The sequence below is a fragment of the Microtus pennsylvanicus genome, chromosome 4 (assembly GCF_037038515.1).
Source record: "Microtus pennsylvanicus isolate mMicPen1 chromosome 4, mMicPen1.hap1, whole genome shotgun sequence".
Classification (NCBI taxonomy): Eukaryota; Metazoa; Chordata; class Mammalia; order Rodentia; family Cricetidae; genus Microtus; species Microtus pennsylvanicus.
Window position 1 is genome coordinate 68,449,923 of NC_134582.1, and position 16,773 is coordinate 68,466,695.

The 16,773-nt window shown below is 46.5% G+C and overlaps 1 protein-coding gene across 3 annotated transcripts in view; it reads left to right on the forward strand.

Moving 5' to 3' along the window:
• The window catches only part of Slc35d4 (solute carrier family 35 member D4), a 144,550-nt gene that overhangs the window by 48,877 nt on the left and 78,900 nt on the right, over positions 1-16,773 (forward strand). For all 3 annotated transcript variants that reach the window (XR_012910331.1, XR_012910330.1, XM_075969289.1), the window contains 2 exons: positions 5,061-5,095; positions 15,888-15,957. Coding sequence is in view for 1 of the 3 variants with exons in the window: in XM_075969289.1 (XP_075825404.1) it covers positions 5,061-5,095; positions 15,888-15,957 (105 nt within the window). In the remaining 2 variants the exon portion in view is untranslated. The remainder of the gene's footprint in view (positions 1-5,060; positions 5,096-15,887; positions 15,958-16,773) is intronic.

Sequence of the window (16,773 nt, forward strand, 5' to 3'; positions counted from 1 at the left end):
GGCTACAGTTCAATGGTAAAGTACCCAGCATGCACTAGGCTTTGGGTTTAATCCCCAGCACTGAAAAGAAAAGTATTTCCCAGGTGTTGAGCTGTCGGAAATAGTTCTACAGAAGATACATGCCATGCAACAGAGGTATAGCAACACCGAAAAGTAAGCCCCTGTGGTCCTCAGTTCTTTATTCTGTCCTTTCTTCCTCCATCTGGTATGAGGATATTTATTGCCTACAACCCTGGTACCCAGGTCTTCCAGGCTGAGGCTGTGGCACACTCCAATAGAGCCCTAACTCTGTCTAGATTTTTTTTCTTCAGTAAGTGGCAAAGATATTTGAATCATAATGAGGACCACTTCTTCGTTCCCTCCCTCAGTCTCTCCTCCTTCCCTCTCCCCCCCCTTCTTTTTTTTTTTCAAGACAGGGTTCTCTGTGAAACAGCTGCTGCTGTCCTGAAAGTCACTCTGTAGACCAGGCTGGCTTTGAACTCACAGAGATCCGCCTGCCTCTTCCTCCTGAGTGCTGGGATTAAAGGCGTGGGCCCTCACAGCCGGCGGGAACCACTGATCAGTTGGCCACTGCTGCTCGATGCTGGAAAATCTGCACTCTGCTCAGATTTATGGGTTGTCCCTGTCCAGGCAAGCGTGGAGAGTAGTCCACCAAGGGAGAGGCTTGTTTTGGTCTCTCAATATTTTGGGAGATGCAATAGGTGTAGGATTCTCAGTCTCTGGCAGATATTCTTCCTCCACTGAGTGAATTTGCTGCTGACTCTGACTTGTTGCTGCTCCCACCATGTGCTGCCACTGTCGACACACCTAGAAGTGATTGTCTGCATCAGAACCCATTGTGAGCGTCTGTTGTATGCCTTGTACTGCTTAAGACCCAGAGGGAAATAAGACACGGTTCTTCCCCTGAGAAGTACAGCGTAGGAATAAGGAGAGGGCTAATGCCTCCCCCCCCCCCTTCGGTTCAGTTGAATGAATAAGGCCACCGTACAGGGAAAGATTGGCCAGAGAGCTGAAAATAACTGAAGCTTCTAAATGCAGGTTAGTCTATCTGCATTTTGGAGAATTTAGGTAGTACATGAGAGTGTCCTTGTATTGTAAATTCCTTAGAATCTTGAGTTCCCCCAATGCATAAAACATAAAATTACTATAATGTTGTTGACACATTCTCTACTTCTTTGCTCTCCAGGTAAGATTATGCACAAGTCTGTCAATGGGGAGTGACTCAGTGAGACAGAAAACATGCAGGCTAGTGTTTGGAGATCCATGGTTCCCCTAGGTCGTCCCAGCCTATGTCCTGTAAGCACCGAGATGCTTTCTGTCCCGTTTACTGTTTCATTCTATTACTAGGACAGTTCCTGGCCAGGCCCAATGGCTCAGGCCGATGTTTAGCTACTGAGGACATTGAGGCAGGGTGATCCCAAGTTTAGTGTCCGTCCTGGTGCAAAGTGAGTTCAGGGGTAGCCTGGGCAACTTAGTGAGACTTTAAAACTCAACAGTAAAAATAGGGATGAAGTTATAGCTCAACAGTAGAGTACTTGCCTAGTGTGCATATGGAGCACTAGGTTCAATCAGCAGTAACACACACGCACACACACGCACGCGTGCACACACACACACATGCACTCACAGAGACACACAGGGCACATGCAGAGAGACAGATGTTGGAGGGAGCCCCTTGTTCGTTCCCGGCTGCTTAGACCTGAAATAATCACACAGAAATTATATTATTTAAATCACCGCTTGGCCTATTAGCTCTAACTTCTTCTTGGCTATCCTCTAACATCTTAATTTAACCCATTTCTATTAGTTTATATTTTACCGCGAGGCTCATGGCCTACAGCAATGTTCCAGCTGGCAGTTTGTGCTGTTCCCCTCTGGTGGCTCCATGGGCATCTCCTGACTCCACCTTCTTTCTCCCAACATTCAGTATAGTCCCCCGGCTAGTTCTGTTCTGCCCTATCACAGGCCAAGTCAGCTTCTTTATTCATTAACCAATAAAAGCAACACATATGCAGAAGGACCTCCCACACCAGACACACACACGCAGACACAGACAAACATGTGCACACACGCAGACATCACACACAACAGACAGAGATAAACACACACACAGATAGACACATTACACACAGACAACAGTTACAAACACACGAATACACATTTAGCACTCAGTAAATATTTTATCAAGGAGTAGGTTTTAAAAAGATCTGCTATTCATCAGGTATTATATACTAGCATAATTTTTATATTAGCACATTTTCCTCTTTAGCCTTTGTATGTAATTTATAATCTTAGAACTCTAAGGGGTTTCAAGTTACATTTTTCTTCAGACATATTCTTACCACAGATACAGTTTAAGCCCATCAGAACCCATATTGAGGATCAGCTGTATGCCTGGTTGCTTGGAATCCCAAGAGGAGTAAAATATGTTCTGCTCCCCGGAGGGCACAGCACACGCGTGGGGCAAGGCTGGGTTTGTGGAATTGCAAAGAGGGTTTAGAGAGTCAACTCAACTGAATGGAGTGATCCTGATCGTATTTAAGGTCCATGGCAAGTCTTAGGAGACACTTTGGGGTGGAAAAGGGTTCCGTTATACTGCTATTGAGCAATAACTCCTGAAAGTGTGACCAAAGAGTTAAAATAATGAAGGGTATATGCGAAGAGATGTACAGAGCCCATGCAGAGGACTAGGCATCATCAGTTCTGTAGTGTGTGTGTGTGTGTGTGTGCGCGCGCGCATGTGCACATGTGTGTATTTATGACCATGTATAAATCCTGTCTTACCATCTATAGGTTCTTAAATAATGGGATGCAGGGCTTGATCCCTCCACTTTCCCATGAGTCTTCTTTTCCCACCCCTGCTGTTCTGAGAGCATTCCATTAAAACAATCAAGAGCATAGATAAGGTAAATACTGCTCATCAGCAGGGGCTTAGCTAGCTAGCATCTCGAAGCCAGTCCCTGGGGTCAGCTTGACCCTGTGTTTTAGAGGGAGAGTCTGGAAAATCAGAAATGCCCACATGCTGTCCTTGAAGACTGTGATATAAACCAGGATGTTGGGTTACTCTGTGATACAGCCAGGGTGTAGACCTGAGCAGCCTTCCTATCTGTGGAAACCCAGATCTTACACTTATATAGCAAGGTTTGTTTGTTTGTTTGTTTTGGTTTTTTGAAATAGGGTTTCTTTTTGGGGGGGTTCTTTTATTTATTTATTTATTTATTAAGGATTTCTGCCTCCTCCCCGCCACCGCCTCCCATTTCCCTCCCCCTCCCCCGATCAAGTCCCCCTCCCTCATCTGCTCGAAGAGCAATCAGGGTTCCCTGACCTCTGGGAAGCCCAAGGACCGCCCACCTCTATCCAGGTCTAGTAAGGTGAGCATCCAAACTGCCCAGGCTCCCCCAAAGCCAGTACGTGCAGTAGGATCAAAAACCCACTGATGATTCTTCCTCATTGTCCGCTATGTTCAGCTAGTCCAAATTTATCCCATGCTTTTTCAGACCCAGGCCAGCTGGCCTTGGTGAGTTCCCGATAGAACATCCCCATTGTCTCAGTGGAAATAGGGTTTCTATGTGTAGCCCTAACTGTCCTGGAACTCACTCTGTAGACCAGGCTGATCTTGAACTCACAGAGATCCGTCTACCTCTGCTTCCTGAGTGCTGAGATTAAAGGCACGTGCTACCACTGCCAGGCTTAGACAATAAATTTTATCCCTATCCTGTATCTAGATCAGTTGCCCAGATGACAGGGAATTCTGCTAAATGCAGCAGCAGCAGCAGAAGGTGAGAATTCAGCCCTTTGCAGCTGGGCTTCAGGGAGCAGTAGGAGTCCAGGGAGGTGGAGAGGCTTCCAGAGAAATGATGTTATGTGAGATTGACCCACACCAGAGACGCCCTCCTTCCTGTCTCTCAGCACTTGGCTCTATTGACTGAACATGGCCCACACCAGAGACCCCCTCCTTCGTGTCCCTCAGCACTTGGCTCTATTGAGTATCTGCTTAGGGAGTTTTCAGCTGTGCAGTGGACGAATGATACATTTGTGAATGTACACAGCTCATCTTTTTTTTTTATCAAATTTTTTCATTTATTTTACATATCAACCACACTTTCCCCTCCCTCCTCTCTTCCCATTCCCTCCCCCTACCTCCCATCTATCCCCCACACCTCCTCCTCCTCTGTTCAGAAAGGGGCAGGCCTCCTATGGTAGTCAAGAAAGGATGGCCCCCCAAGAGAGACATGCATGGATCTGATCTACATGGAAAGTAGTAAAAGACAAGATCTCCTGAGTAAACTGGGAGCATAGGGACCATGGGAGAGGGTTGAAGGGGAGGGGAGAGGCAGGGAGGGGAGCAGAGAAAAATGTAGAGTTCAATAAAATCAATAAAAAAAAAAAGAAAGCATGACACATCACATTGAGGAAGGACTAAGCTCCCCCCCCCCCCCCGCCCTCCCATCAAGGCTGGGCAAGGCATCCAGCGTGAGGACTAAGTCTCCAAAAGCCAGTTTAAGCAGGGACAGGTCCTGATCCCATTGCTAGGGGCCCCACAAACAGCCCAAGCTATACAACTGTCACCCTCGTTCAGAGGGCCTAGGTCAGTCCCATGCCGACTCCCTAGCTGTCGGTTCAGAGTTCATGTGCTCCCACTAGTTCAGGTCAACTGTCTCTGTGGGTTTCCTGTCATGATCTTGACCCCAGCCCCTGACTGTAAAATTCCTCCTTCCTCTCTTCAAGTGGACTCCCAGAGCTCGGCCCAGTGCTTGGCTACGCAGCTCATCTTACGACAAAAATATTCTTAGCTCACACTCAACAGCTCGCTTTAGATTGCAACCTATTTGTAGCTTGGAACTTGCTTTGTTTAGCTTTCAAATAATCATTGTAAAATAATGAGCATTATAATAGGCCAGCCAGGGTCAGGGAAAGTGACAGGTGAAGGAGGGCATGAGACCCTTCTTGTCCTAAGCAGGAGCCCTCTTGCCCACAGGAAATGTGTATTTTTAATGCATTTTGTGTGCTCGAGAAAGTGTTCTTGCTTGCTTTGCTGAACTTTATGTTTTGTTTTCCAGTGTGGCTCTCCTGGCAGTGGCGTCTCATCCCACAGGTAAGCACTCTGTTGCTCACTTATAGTCCCTGTCCACTCAGGGCTCGGAGCCTGCTGTCTCTGAAGACTGTGTGACAGATATGAGGTTGTGAATGCTCCATAGATGGGGGCAGAGTGACTCAACGGTGGAGTACTTCTCTAGCACGTTTAGGGCCCTGGGTCCATCACTGCAAAACAGGAAGAGGATTTATTGCCCATGAGTTTATTCTTATCCCTATTTTTTTTTAAAAAAAGTTTTACCTTATATTTTGAACTTTGAAAATTTTAATTAGCCTACAAAGTAGTAGGTTCTGTTATGACACATACAAAGATATTACTGTCCTTCACTAATGACCGCACCCTGCTACTGTCCCTTGTCCTCCCTGGGCCACTTCCACTGTCTCTTCTTCCCCAAATAGTCTACTTCCTTCATGCTTTCATGTCATGTGTGTGGGTTTATATGTTTTAAGCCTGGAATCCGCATGTGAGAAAGAAATGTGATACAATGATCTCTAGTTCTGTCCATTTCACATAATATTTTCCTTTATGGCTGAATAAAATGTGTGTGTGTGTGAGGGGGAGGGAAGAAGAGAGAGGGAGGGAGGGAGAGAGGGAGAGGGAGAGAGAGGAAGAGAGGGAGGGAGAGAGAAAGAGAGAGGGAGAGAGGAACAGGGTGAGAGGGAAATAGAGGGAGAGAAGGAGAGAGGGGGAAGGAGACTGAGGGAGGGGGAGAGAGAGAAGGAGAGGGATGGAGGGAGAGGGAGGGAGTGCAGTACAGACAGAGCTGTCACTTGTTTTTTTTTTTTTTTGCACTCTTCTGAGATCTCTTCCCTGGCTACCCAGAGCTGTTCTTCTGTGCTAGTTTTAAAGTATTTGGCGAAACAGTTCAAATTTATTCTATTTCTAGTTAGTATCATTTAAAATGTACCTTTTTTTGTGTGTGTATGTTTGTGTGTATGTGTGTGTGTTTGTGTCTAGTGTGTGTGCACCTGGTGTGTGTGTGTGTGTTTGTGTCTACGTATATGTGTGTGTGCACCTGCGTGTGTGTGTTTGTGTCTATGTGTCTGTGTGTGTTTGTGTCTAGTGTGTGTGTGAGCGCCTGCGTGTGTGTGTGTTTGTGTCTACGTATATGTGTGTGTGTACACCTGTGTGTGTGTTTGTGTCTATGTATATGTGTGTGTGCACCTGCGTGTGTGTGTTTGTGTCTATGTGTCTGTGTGTGTGTTTGTGTCTAGTGTGTGTGTGAGCGCCTGCGTGTGTGTGTTTGTGTCTATGTATATGTGTGTGTACACCTGCGTGTGTGTGTTTGTGTCTATGTATATGTGTGTGTGCACTGCGTGTGTGTGCATTTGTGTATTTTTCACTGTGTGTTGCAGCCAGAGAGCACACTCAGCAGCAGGTGGTTCTCAACATGTAGCTTCTGAGGACCGGATTCAGCTAATCAGACTTGGTTGCCAGTGTAGAGTCCCGCCTGCTCTCCCTGCCAGCACCATTTTAATATAATTTCTTGTCATAGTTGCCACCCGATCTTTTTAATGCTGGAGTAAAGAGTTGGTTCTCAAATTATCTTTATGTTGTTGTTGCCTCTGCTGCTCTGAGGTTGTTTTTCAGGTTTAGGAATTTCCCCAAATGCTCTGCTCTGTCACGCAGTTTGTTTTTTCCGTGGACGGTTTTGAAGTACTATTAGCTGTTTTCTATTGCTAGTAACACAAAACCACAGACTGGGTAAATTATCTTTTAAAAAAATATTTATTTATTATGTATACAGTGTTTTGCCTGCATATATGCCTGCAGGCCAGAAGTCACCAGATCTCATTACAGAGGTCGTGAGCCACCATGTAGATGCTGGGAACTGAACTCAGGACCTCTAGAAGAGCAGCCAGTGCTCTTAACCTCTGAGCCATCTCTCCAACCCCCAAGGGTAAATTATCTTGTAAAAAGAGGTTTATTTTAGTTCCAGTTCTGGTCCAGGCAGGTCACAGGGCCACTTGTTTCTTGTTGGGTCACTGGGGTTTCTAGGGTGAGGGCTGGGCCCTAGCAGGCCAACCATCCATGGACTAATTAAGAAGGTAAGTAAGAGGCCAGGCCCAGGAAGAGGATGGAATTGGTGCAGCCAGGTTGGGAAGAGAAATAAGTAAAGAGAATAAGAATTCTATTAAAATGATGTTACTTTAGAATGCTTTCATTTCAACCGGTGGTGAGGGTGCATACCTTTAATCCCAGCACCTAGGGACAGAGGCAGGTGGATCTCTATGAGTTAGAGGCCAGCCTGCTCTATAAATTGAGTTCTAGGACAGCCAGAGCAGTTATACAGAAAAAACCCTGTCTCGAAATTTTTTTTTTTAAAGAAAGGAAACAAACAAACACTAAGTCAGGCAGTGTTAAATTGTGGGGGGGCAGTGCCCTCACCCCGTTACCCCATTTCACCATAGCTCGTCTCTCAGAGACCCCACTTCTCATTACTTTTTAAAAAAATCCTCCTTTTACTGCACAAGGTAGGTTCTTCTTGAGCATGGGTTTTAGAGGGACTTGCTTCTGGTCATCACAGCAGATGGTGTTCTATCACAGCAACGGTACCGCTACCTAGGACCCTGCTGAATGCCCTCACCATTGTCACGTATTGAAAGCACCGCGTATCCCACAAAACTGTCAGTACTAAGTGCTTTTCTCATCTGTCTTCTCAGCCACCTCTTTTCTGGCTTTGGGCCTTACAGATGTTTAAGGTGCCTCTTGCCTTTCAGATGGAAAGTTCCACTCACAGGATCTCCCAGCCTCCCTGTTCTTTTATCCCTGAGTTAGTCTCGGTGGATTTGTGTGTATTTTTTTCCAGTCCATCGAGATCTGTTTGTCCTTCAGCTAAGAGATTATGCTTTTTTTTTCTTTTTCTTCTTTTCTTTTGATTTTTTTTTTTGAGACAAGATTTTTCTGTGCAGCCTTGGCTGTCCTGGAACTTACTCTGTAGACCAGACTGGTCTCCAGTTCAGAGATCCACCTGCCTCTGCCTCCTAGAGTGCTAGAATTAAAGGCATGCAACACTACCACCTGGTGAGATTATGCTTTAAATATATCACACAATCATCAGAGCTGGGAGGGATTTCAACAATAATCCCTAGTGCTACCCAAATCTGCAAGTAAGGGAGTGGAAGCTCAGAGGAGTTGAGTGCTGTGACCAAGATGAGGCCAGGCAGGTGTGTAGGAGGGGACCTGGAGCTGAGGGCACCTGACCTTGTGGTCATGACCAAGATGAGGCCCAGCAGGTGTGTAGGAGGGGACCGGAGCTGAGGGCATCTGCCGTCGTGATCCTGTTCTTAATTTCTGCTTTCCTGGGGCCCCTGTATGTTATTATGAAATGTCCTGAGCAAGTGAATACATTTCTAGGACACTTGGGCCTCGCTTCCTGCAGCTGCTTTAGTTTTCAAACATAGATGCTGGTGATAGTTCATCTGTCCTGGCCACCGATCCAGCCTTTTACCTTGAGTTACTGCTAAGTTTTCAGGTCAATATAAAAATGCCTTGGATGGACTGCTACTGTCTGGGTCAGCTGTCTGAGTTTAGAGTGGTTTGCACAGAGAATTATCTTCAGTGATCATCAGTCTCTGAAAAGAGGGTGTGCAAATGCTCTATGATTACACAGTAGTGATGGCTTCAGAGCTGTGGCTACGCTGAACCCTGGAAAGTGTACATTTTCAAAGGGTGAATTTTATGGTATGAATTCTGTCTCAATCAGAAGGTATGTCAGAGACAAAAAGAAAAGTCTAATTTGAGAAATAATTTGGAGTGTGGTCACACTGGAAGAGGAATAATTTTCCTTCAGATTTTGTTTGTCAGGGCTTGGAGGTGCAGAACTCGCTTAGCACCTGTAAACTTTGGGGTTCAATCCCTAGAACAAGAGAGGGGGGGTGGGGAACCACCACCCCTGCCCCTGAGGTTTGCTTTCCATTTGCTCTTCAGACTTTAAACCATTGCATGGTAAATGAGGGTTGATCTAGATTAGTATCACTGAGTTATAGAGACCAGTGTGACACATGTAAGCTCGTCATATAGAAGGAGTCCATCTGTGACTTCATACTAACCAAAGTAGTGTCATTAAAGAGGCTGAGTATAGGAAATTTAAATCAGGAGAAGGATTTTTGCAGAGCTAAAATTGGCTGTGTCTCTTATGTCAACAGCAAGGATAACCTCGACTTCCCTTGCTATAAATACCTGAAACTCCTAGGAAATGAATGCCCCCAAATTTCCAAAGTCCTGGATGCCTAGTGTCATAGGAGGGTCCTGCAAACCCCCTGGCAAAGGTAGATGTGGGATGGTGAGTAAATGCCGGCAGCATTCAGAAGCTAGATCCTTCTCTGTGTACTAGTAGCAAGTTCACGATCTAATTCTTGGGACACTGTAAACCACACTGCCTTCCTCGCATGTTGATTGAGTAATATAAAGGTGTCTTCTTTTTGTATGTATGTACGCATGTATGTGTGCATATGTATGCATGCTAATGTGTGTGCAGATGTGCACATGTGTGAGTATGTGAATGACTGACAGGCCAACTTTGGATGCCATTTCTCAGGACATCATCCATGTTGTTCCTTTGAGACAGGATCTCTCACTTTTATCTGGGGCTCACTGATTCCTAGGACTACAGACACATGCCACCATGCCTTTTTTCTTTTTAAAGATGGGTACTTGTGTGGCAAGCACCTTACTGACTGAGCCATCTTCTTAGCTACAAACTTTATTCTTTCTATAAAAGTGCTCTGACCGGCTGGGTGGTGGTGGTGCATGCCTTTAATTCTAGTGCTTAGGAGACAGAGGCAGGAGGATCTCTGAGCTCCAGGCCAGGCTGGTCTGCAGAACAGTCAGGGTTACACAAAGAAACCCTGTCTCAAAAAACTTAAAAAGGGGGGGGTGTCTCTGTGTGTGCTAATCAATATCAATATCATGTTTGCTATTTTTTTTTGAACTTTTTCAAATTGTGTATCAAGGTGCCTTAAGAATGAATGTGTTTGCTTCTCCTTTCTCCTATCTGGGGAGTTCCATAGACTTCAAACCTTAGCAGCGATGATGGTTTGCCTTGATTACCTACTGAGCTGAGGATTTCTGAGTAGGGAATCTCTTGGCTAGAATAGTGAAGCTCATTAAGAAATGCAGGTAAGGGCTTCATCAGCTCAGTAGCCGTCACTGCACAGTCACTGAGGAGTAGTCAGTGCTTATTCTTGTTTCCTAGAGCAGATGACAGAGACGTTAAGATAGGACTTTGGTATGAAAAATGTTAGTACAGTGTCTTAGTTTCTTCTCCTGGTTTTGTCACAAACCAGGAATAAGGATTTATTCTGTCTCCTGTTGAAAGACATTGCCCAACACTGTGTGGAAGGGAAGGGGCTGGACACATCCCATCGGCAGTCAGGAGGAACTGTGAATGCCTGATGCAGCTCAGGTCGTCTCTTTCTCCATTTGTACAGTCGAGGATCCCAGCCAGGGAATGTGCCACCCACAGTGGCCAGTCTTCTCATCTCAGTACACATAATGAATCTCCTGCAAGCATGCCAGAAGCCGTTTCCCAGAGAATCCTAGGCTCTGTCAAGTTGACAGTTAACACTAACATCACATTCAGAATGTGCACCACCCCTTGGGAGTCCATTCCATTAACTTTAAATCAATCCCGGTGGTGTTTTCTGTCTTAGGGTTTCCATGGCTGTGAAGAGACACTATGACCATGGCAGCTCTTAGAAAGGAAAACATTTCATTGAGGCTGGCTTACAGTTGCAGAGGTTTAGTCCGTTATCATCATGGCAAGGCAGCATGGTGCTGGAGAAGGATCCTCGGGCAGCAGAAAGAGAGAGTGACCCTGGGCCTGGTCAAACTCTCAAACACCAGAGCCCACCCCCAGGGACAAACTTCTTCCAACAAAGCCACGCCTGCCAACAGTGCCGGTCCCTATGAGCCTATAGGAGCCATTTTCATTTAAACCACATTTTCTAAGGGTTGTTTACCACTAATTATAAAGTTGAGCAGATAAAACAGCTAATAGACTTGTTGGCGCTTAGAGCAGCTGTACATTTAACTAACACTGTGTCACTATCACAGTGTTAGTGCCGTTTGTTGCTTCCCCCAGCACAGCAGGAGGGCTCAGTCTGACTTGGTCTAGTGGGGGAAGCTATCCTCATGGAGTTCCTGCTCCTGCTCTCCCTTGTTTCTGAGTGGCTGAAGGATGAGTGTTCCTGGAAGTGCCTTTTAGGTGCAAGGAAGCAAGCAGGTAGCTTGCGTGCCCAGAGCAGTACATTTCTTTTGGATCTGGGGAGATGGAGCCAACCTGTTCCTCGAGCCTTTGACCTCACAATTTACTGAGAGGGTTCAAGAATCTTAGAACCACAATTGAGAAGACCCCCCACTCCTTTCTCTTTAAGCTTTTTGACCAGTAGTAGAGACATTCACCCCATGTTTAGAAGTTTGCACTTTGTATTCTTATGGGGCCATCTGCTGTGGGTTTAAAAAGAGACTTTAAAGCCCCCAGAAGAGCAGGAATATGAGCCACCAATGACCTCGGTCCATGGGATGCCCCTGGTGAGGTAAAGCAGCTGCACTGGCCACCCTCTAGAGGCGACCCCACCCCATTCCTGGCCAGTTCCAGGCCTGAGATGGGGAGACAGCAAGTTTACCTCAGGCCTTCACTTCATGTTGCAATTTTGTGCTCTGTAACCTTCAGAGAAGTGGGGTTCCTGTCCTCTGCTCAGCAAAGTGCCGGCTGGAACCTAGCCCGCTACTCACCCTTGATTACAGAGGCCTCATGTAGCTGCCAGCAGGCATGGGTCAGCCCCCAATCACTTATTTGGTGCCTGTGCCATGTAGCTCAGACAGAGTAGCACAAGGGTTTTGTGTTTTTTAATTTAAAGATGATTAGTATTTTATGTGCATTGCTCGAGTTTATGTATGTACAACACATGGGTGTATGCACCTACAGAGGCGAGTTCCTGGGCTACAGGGGTTGTAAGCCTTCTGAGGTGAGTGTTGGGAATCAAACCTGGGTCCTCTGTAAGAGCAGGAAGTGCTTAACAGTTGGTCCATCTTTAGCCCCCAGCATCTTCACATGTTCACAGGCTCCCAGATGGAGCACTCCTGGGCTTGGGCAAGCTACACTCTGTAACCTCCTTGTGGTATTTATATCGGTGTTACTGACCTTGGCTGTTCAAAAACAGATAGACTCCCCTCTCTGTTTAAAAGCCTCCCTTTTGCCTGTTGTGGTGGTGTACCCTTTACTCACAGAACCAGTGAAGTGGAGGAAGGTGGATCTCTGTGAGTTTGAGGTTAGCCTAGTCTACATGGTTCTAACTGTTCTGGAACCCCCTGTGTGTGTGTTTCTTGTGCTTTTGATTTTTCTTTTCTTTTTTTAGTTCTTGTTTATTTATTTAATTTGCCGGTTTGTTTTCTAGAGAGAGAAAGAAGTGGAGTTATGTCACAAGGAGCAGGGCCCCTTGTTTGTCCCGGCAGCCCGGTTAGCTTACACCCAAAATAACCATACATAAACTGTATTCATTAAAACAGTGCTTGGCCCATTAGCTCTAGTTTCTTATTGGCTAATTCTTACATATTAATTTAACCCATTTTTATTAATCTGTGTATTGCCACGTGACTGAGGCTTACCGACAAGATTCTAACTAGCATCTGTCTCAGGCAGGAGATCCATGGCGGCTCTCTCTCACTCTGCCCTTCTTCCCAGCATTCCGTTCTGTCTTCTCTGCATACCTAAGTTCTGCCCTGTCAGGCCAAAGCAGTTTCTTTATTCATTAACCAGTGAAAGCAACACATAAACAGAAGGCCCTCCTACATCAGAGTTAGATGAGTAAGGAAGTGGGGATGATGTGGGAGGAGATGAGGGTGGGAAAACCATGATCAGAATACATTTTATAGAAAAATAAAAATGAAAAAAATACTTGCTTTAGTAAGGGAAAGATTGAGGGCACCAAAAGGGATGCATTGAGAGTCAGCTGGAAATTGCGGGCCACACAGTGGAGTCTAGAACACATCTGGCCTACAGCAGCACCCAGTCCTTCAGGTGCCCGTCTTTCAGTGGTGCTTGCCGAGGTGTCTTTGTAAGGCTGACTTAGAGTCGCTACCGGGATGTGCGAGATGGAGTCCCTGCTCTCGAAGGATTGGTAGTTCTAGGTGGTGGGGCAGCCGAGGTGTGCAGACAAGTAGATGCTGTGCATAAATATGATGGTTTGAGAAATGACCTAAGGATAAAGGCAGGCTATTCTTTCATCCGACATTTTTGCTTCTCTCTCTTCCTTACTCCCTTACAGGAGTGGCTTTTGTCATCTGGGTAGTGATTATCATCTAGCTGGCAGGGTTCTTTTTTTGGGATGGGGAAGACAGGGTTTCTCTGTGTAACAACTCTGGCTGTCCTGGAACTCACTTCATAGACTAGGCTGGCTTTGAACTCACAGAGATCTGCCTGCCTCTGCCAAGTGCTGGGATTAAAGGCGCGTGCCACCACCGACCGACTTAGCTGGGACTCTTCTTAAGAAGAGTCTTCTCTTAAGACTGAGATTTGTTCTTTATTCCCCTCCCTCCCCTCTACCCCAGCCATCCCTCTTGTTATTTCCCTCCTTCCCCTCTATCCCCATCATCCCTCTTGTTATTCCCTTCCCTCGTCTCTGCCTTATCCATCACTCTTGTTATTCCCCTCCCTCCCCTCTACCCCATCCATCCCTCTTGTTATTCCCTTCCCTCCTCTCTGCATTATCCATCACTCTTGCTATTCTTCTCCCTCTTCATCTACCCCCAACATCCTTTTTGTTCTTTAGACTCCCTTCCAGAGCCTGGCTTTGGCTACCTATATTACCCGTGTACCCTCACTGGCTTACCCGGCTGGAACATTTATGATGAAAGATGGGATGTCAAGAGGAGGTTCTTCCAGAGGAGTCTCAAGGCCCTGGATCTTGATCACCCTCTCCGCCATCCCTCATTATTCCCTGGCTGCACTGCAGTTCCTCCCACACTGGAAGACTGGGCAAAGTCCAAGGGCCAGCTGCTGCAGAAGAGACAGAACAAATTCTCCAGGGATGTCCCCTCCACATGCCTGAGCAGGGCCACTGTCCCAGGGTTATCTTAGTTGTCGTCCTCTGCAGAAGAGAACCTTGGGATGTAGCACGTGCATGATACACTAAAGTTCTGAAGCTGGTGGATAAAGGCAGGTTCCTTCTCTTTTATACTCCCCGTTGTGTGGGCTGCTGCTGCTGCCAGAGCTCTAAGGCCTGGGTTGGCCTGGGTGTGCCCTCTGCCCCCACAGTTCCACAGTCACACACTTTTAACTGTGTCCCTTCTCTGAACTAGAGTGGGGTACCAGAACCTCTCGGAGTCACAACAAGGAGCAAGAGATAAGTCACCACATGTCACACAGGACTTTGCACAAAGCAGGCTCTCACTAGATGGTCACTGTCATTACTTTATTCTCAGCAGGAGGCAATAGCAGAATGTCAGAGATGTGGAAGCTGGAGGGCTGAGACTTTACTAACATGGGCTTCAGTCGGAAGGTAGAGACACTCAGTGCAATGGTGACCTAAAAACAGTGAGAACCCTGACCTTTGATGGGCCGCATGAAAACCAAAGCCCTGGGAACGCTTTTCTTTAGACACACATGCGCATAAGTGAAGGTTGATCTTAATCTTAAAACATGCAAGCTCTCAGAGTTACAGAATTTGGAGCTTTCAGTTGAATCATTTGAGATCACTTAGGGGACTTTACAGAAGTGTGGCAGCTCACTGACTTTTGTTCAGAAATATGTTTCAGCATGCGTGCATGCATGTTTGTGCATGTTCCTCTGATGGCACCAGGGTCCTGAGTGTGCTAGGCAAACACGCTACTGCTGAGCTGTCTGTGAAATACTCGACTCATTGGTGTAAGTGGTGAAGGAAGGAAGTGTTCACAGCTCCACCACAAGGCTCTGCCTGCGGCAAGGGATGCTGGAATGTCAGCTCAGTCCCCCAGCGGCCCAGGACAGACCCACACCAAAGCCCAGGCCCCAGAGAGCCAGGCCCCTGCAGTGTCAGAAACTCCAGATTTGAAAGGATTAATCTGTCCACTGTGGAAATGCTTAATTCCTTTTCTCAAGACATTTTTGGAAGGCTTTCTGCTTTTTTAATCTCCTGACTTCTTGTTTGTGACCAAGTTCAAATTCCAGGGAGAAGCAGCCAATATGTGTGATTATTTCCTCTTGTACTAAAAGTGGAACTAAAAGAATGAACTTACTTCACAAGAAATAAATGCACCCTTTGGGCTTAAGCTAAAATGAGTTTGCACAGTCACTGTTGTGTGGTAATTAAACACTAACATGAAAAAGATGTCAGCAAATGCATTCATGATCTTTTTTTAACATAAAGCCAAAAAACAAAAAAAAGAAGAAAAGAATCTTTAAAAAGACTCTCCTCCTCTGCTGTCCCTTGTGTGGGCTGCTGCTGCTGCCAGAGATCTAAGGCTTGGGTTGACCTGGGTGTGCACTCTGCCCCCACAGTTCCACACTTCCACAGTTTAAGCTGCGTCCCTTCTCTGAACTAGAGTGGGGTACCAGAACCTCTCGGAGTCACGACAAGGAGTAAGAGATAGGTCACCACATGTCACACAGGGTTTTGCACAAAGCAGGCTCTCACTAGATTGTCACTGTCATTACTTTATTATAAGCAGGAGGAAGTAGAAGATTCTTAGGGACATGAGAGTTGGAGGGCTGAATGGATGGTGCAGAAGATACCATCTTGTTTCCCAAAGTAGCTGGGTGGGGTCTGGGGAGCTGTGTGGACCATCGCATCACCGTTGCTGTGCTCTTTAGGTGACCTCTTCAGTGCCGCGGACTTTCCGTTCCTGTCTTTCTACAGATTCCACGGCAGCTGCTGTGCCAGGTAATCTTGTGCCACATCACGTGTTTTCTGTGCTGTTAGCTGTGTCTTCATCTCTGTGCAGGCCAGCATAATACGGTGAGCCAACTGAGGTGCGGAAGGAGGCACTCTGGGAAGCAGCTCTGTCTCCAGCAGGCATTCCGAACACTCACACATGTTCAGTGCCAGCCTGAGTCCTGCAGACCTTGGCCTGTGCAGGCCTGTGCCTCAGCCAGGACTGTGGTTTTCAAGCTTGCCGAAGAGCTGGGCTTCCCACCCTTCCCCTCCACAACTACCACACAGAACTTCAGGGCACAAAACTAACGAAATTGATTCAGTTCAAGGGATGTTTGTGTCCTCGCCATTTTGATCTTGGCTTTTTTCTTGCTGCCAGAGCCAATCTGCAGAAACCCTCAGTGGAACTCCAAGACTCAGAAGTACATGGTAGAAACCGGCAATTAGTTTAAGTCTAGACGCTAAACTGGCTTTGGGAAGGACTCAAGGATGGAGACCAAGTTCTTCATTGTCGTCCTGCCCCGCCATTTCTAGACAAAGTCTTGAGTGGTGAGGGCTGGGGAGGCTTTAGGTACAGTCTCAAGCTTGCATTTTGCCAGGAGGGAAAGAGGAGACCTGGGCCAACCCAGGGGTTGGTGGTTGCTAGTTTGCCAGTTGTGTGGCCTCTGGGCAGATTATCTGATCCTCCCAAGTTTTTGTTTTTTAATCTGTGACAAAGAACAGTAATACCAATATTGTGTGACTCGAATATGTATAAGTTCCTAAGCATCATACCTGGCCCAGATAATAGGGGCCATTATCAGTATCTTCTCAGGTCAGCTGTAA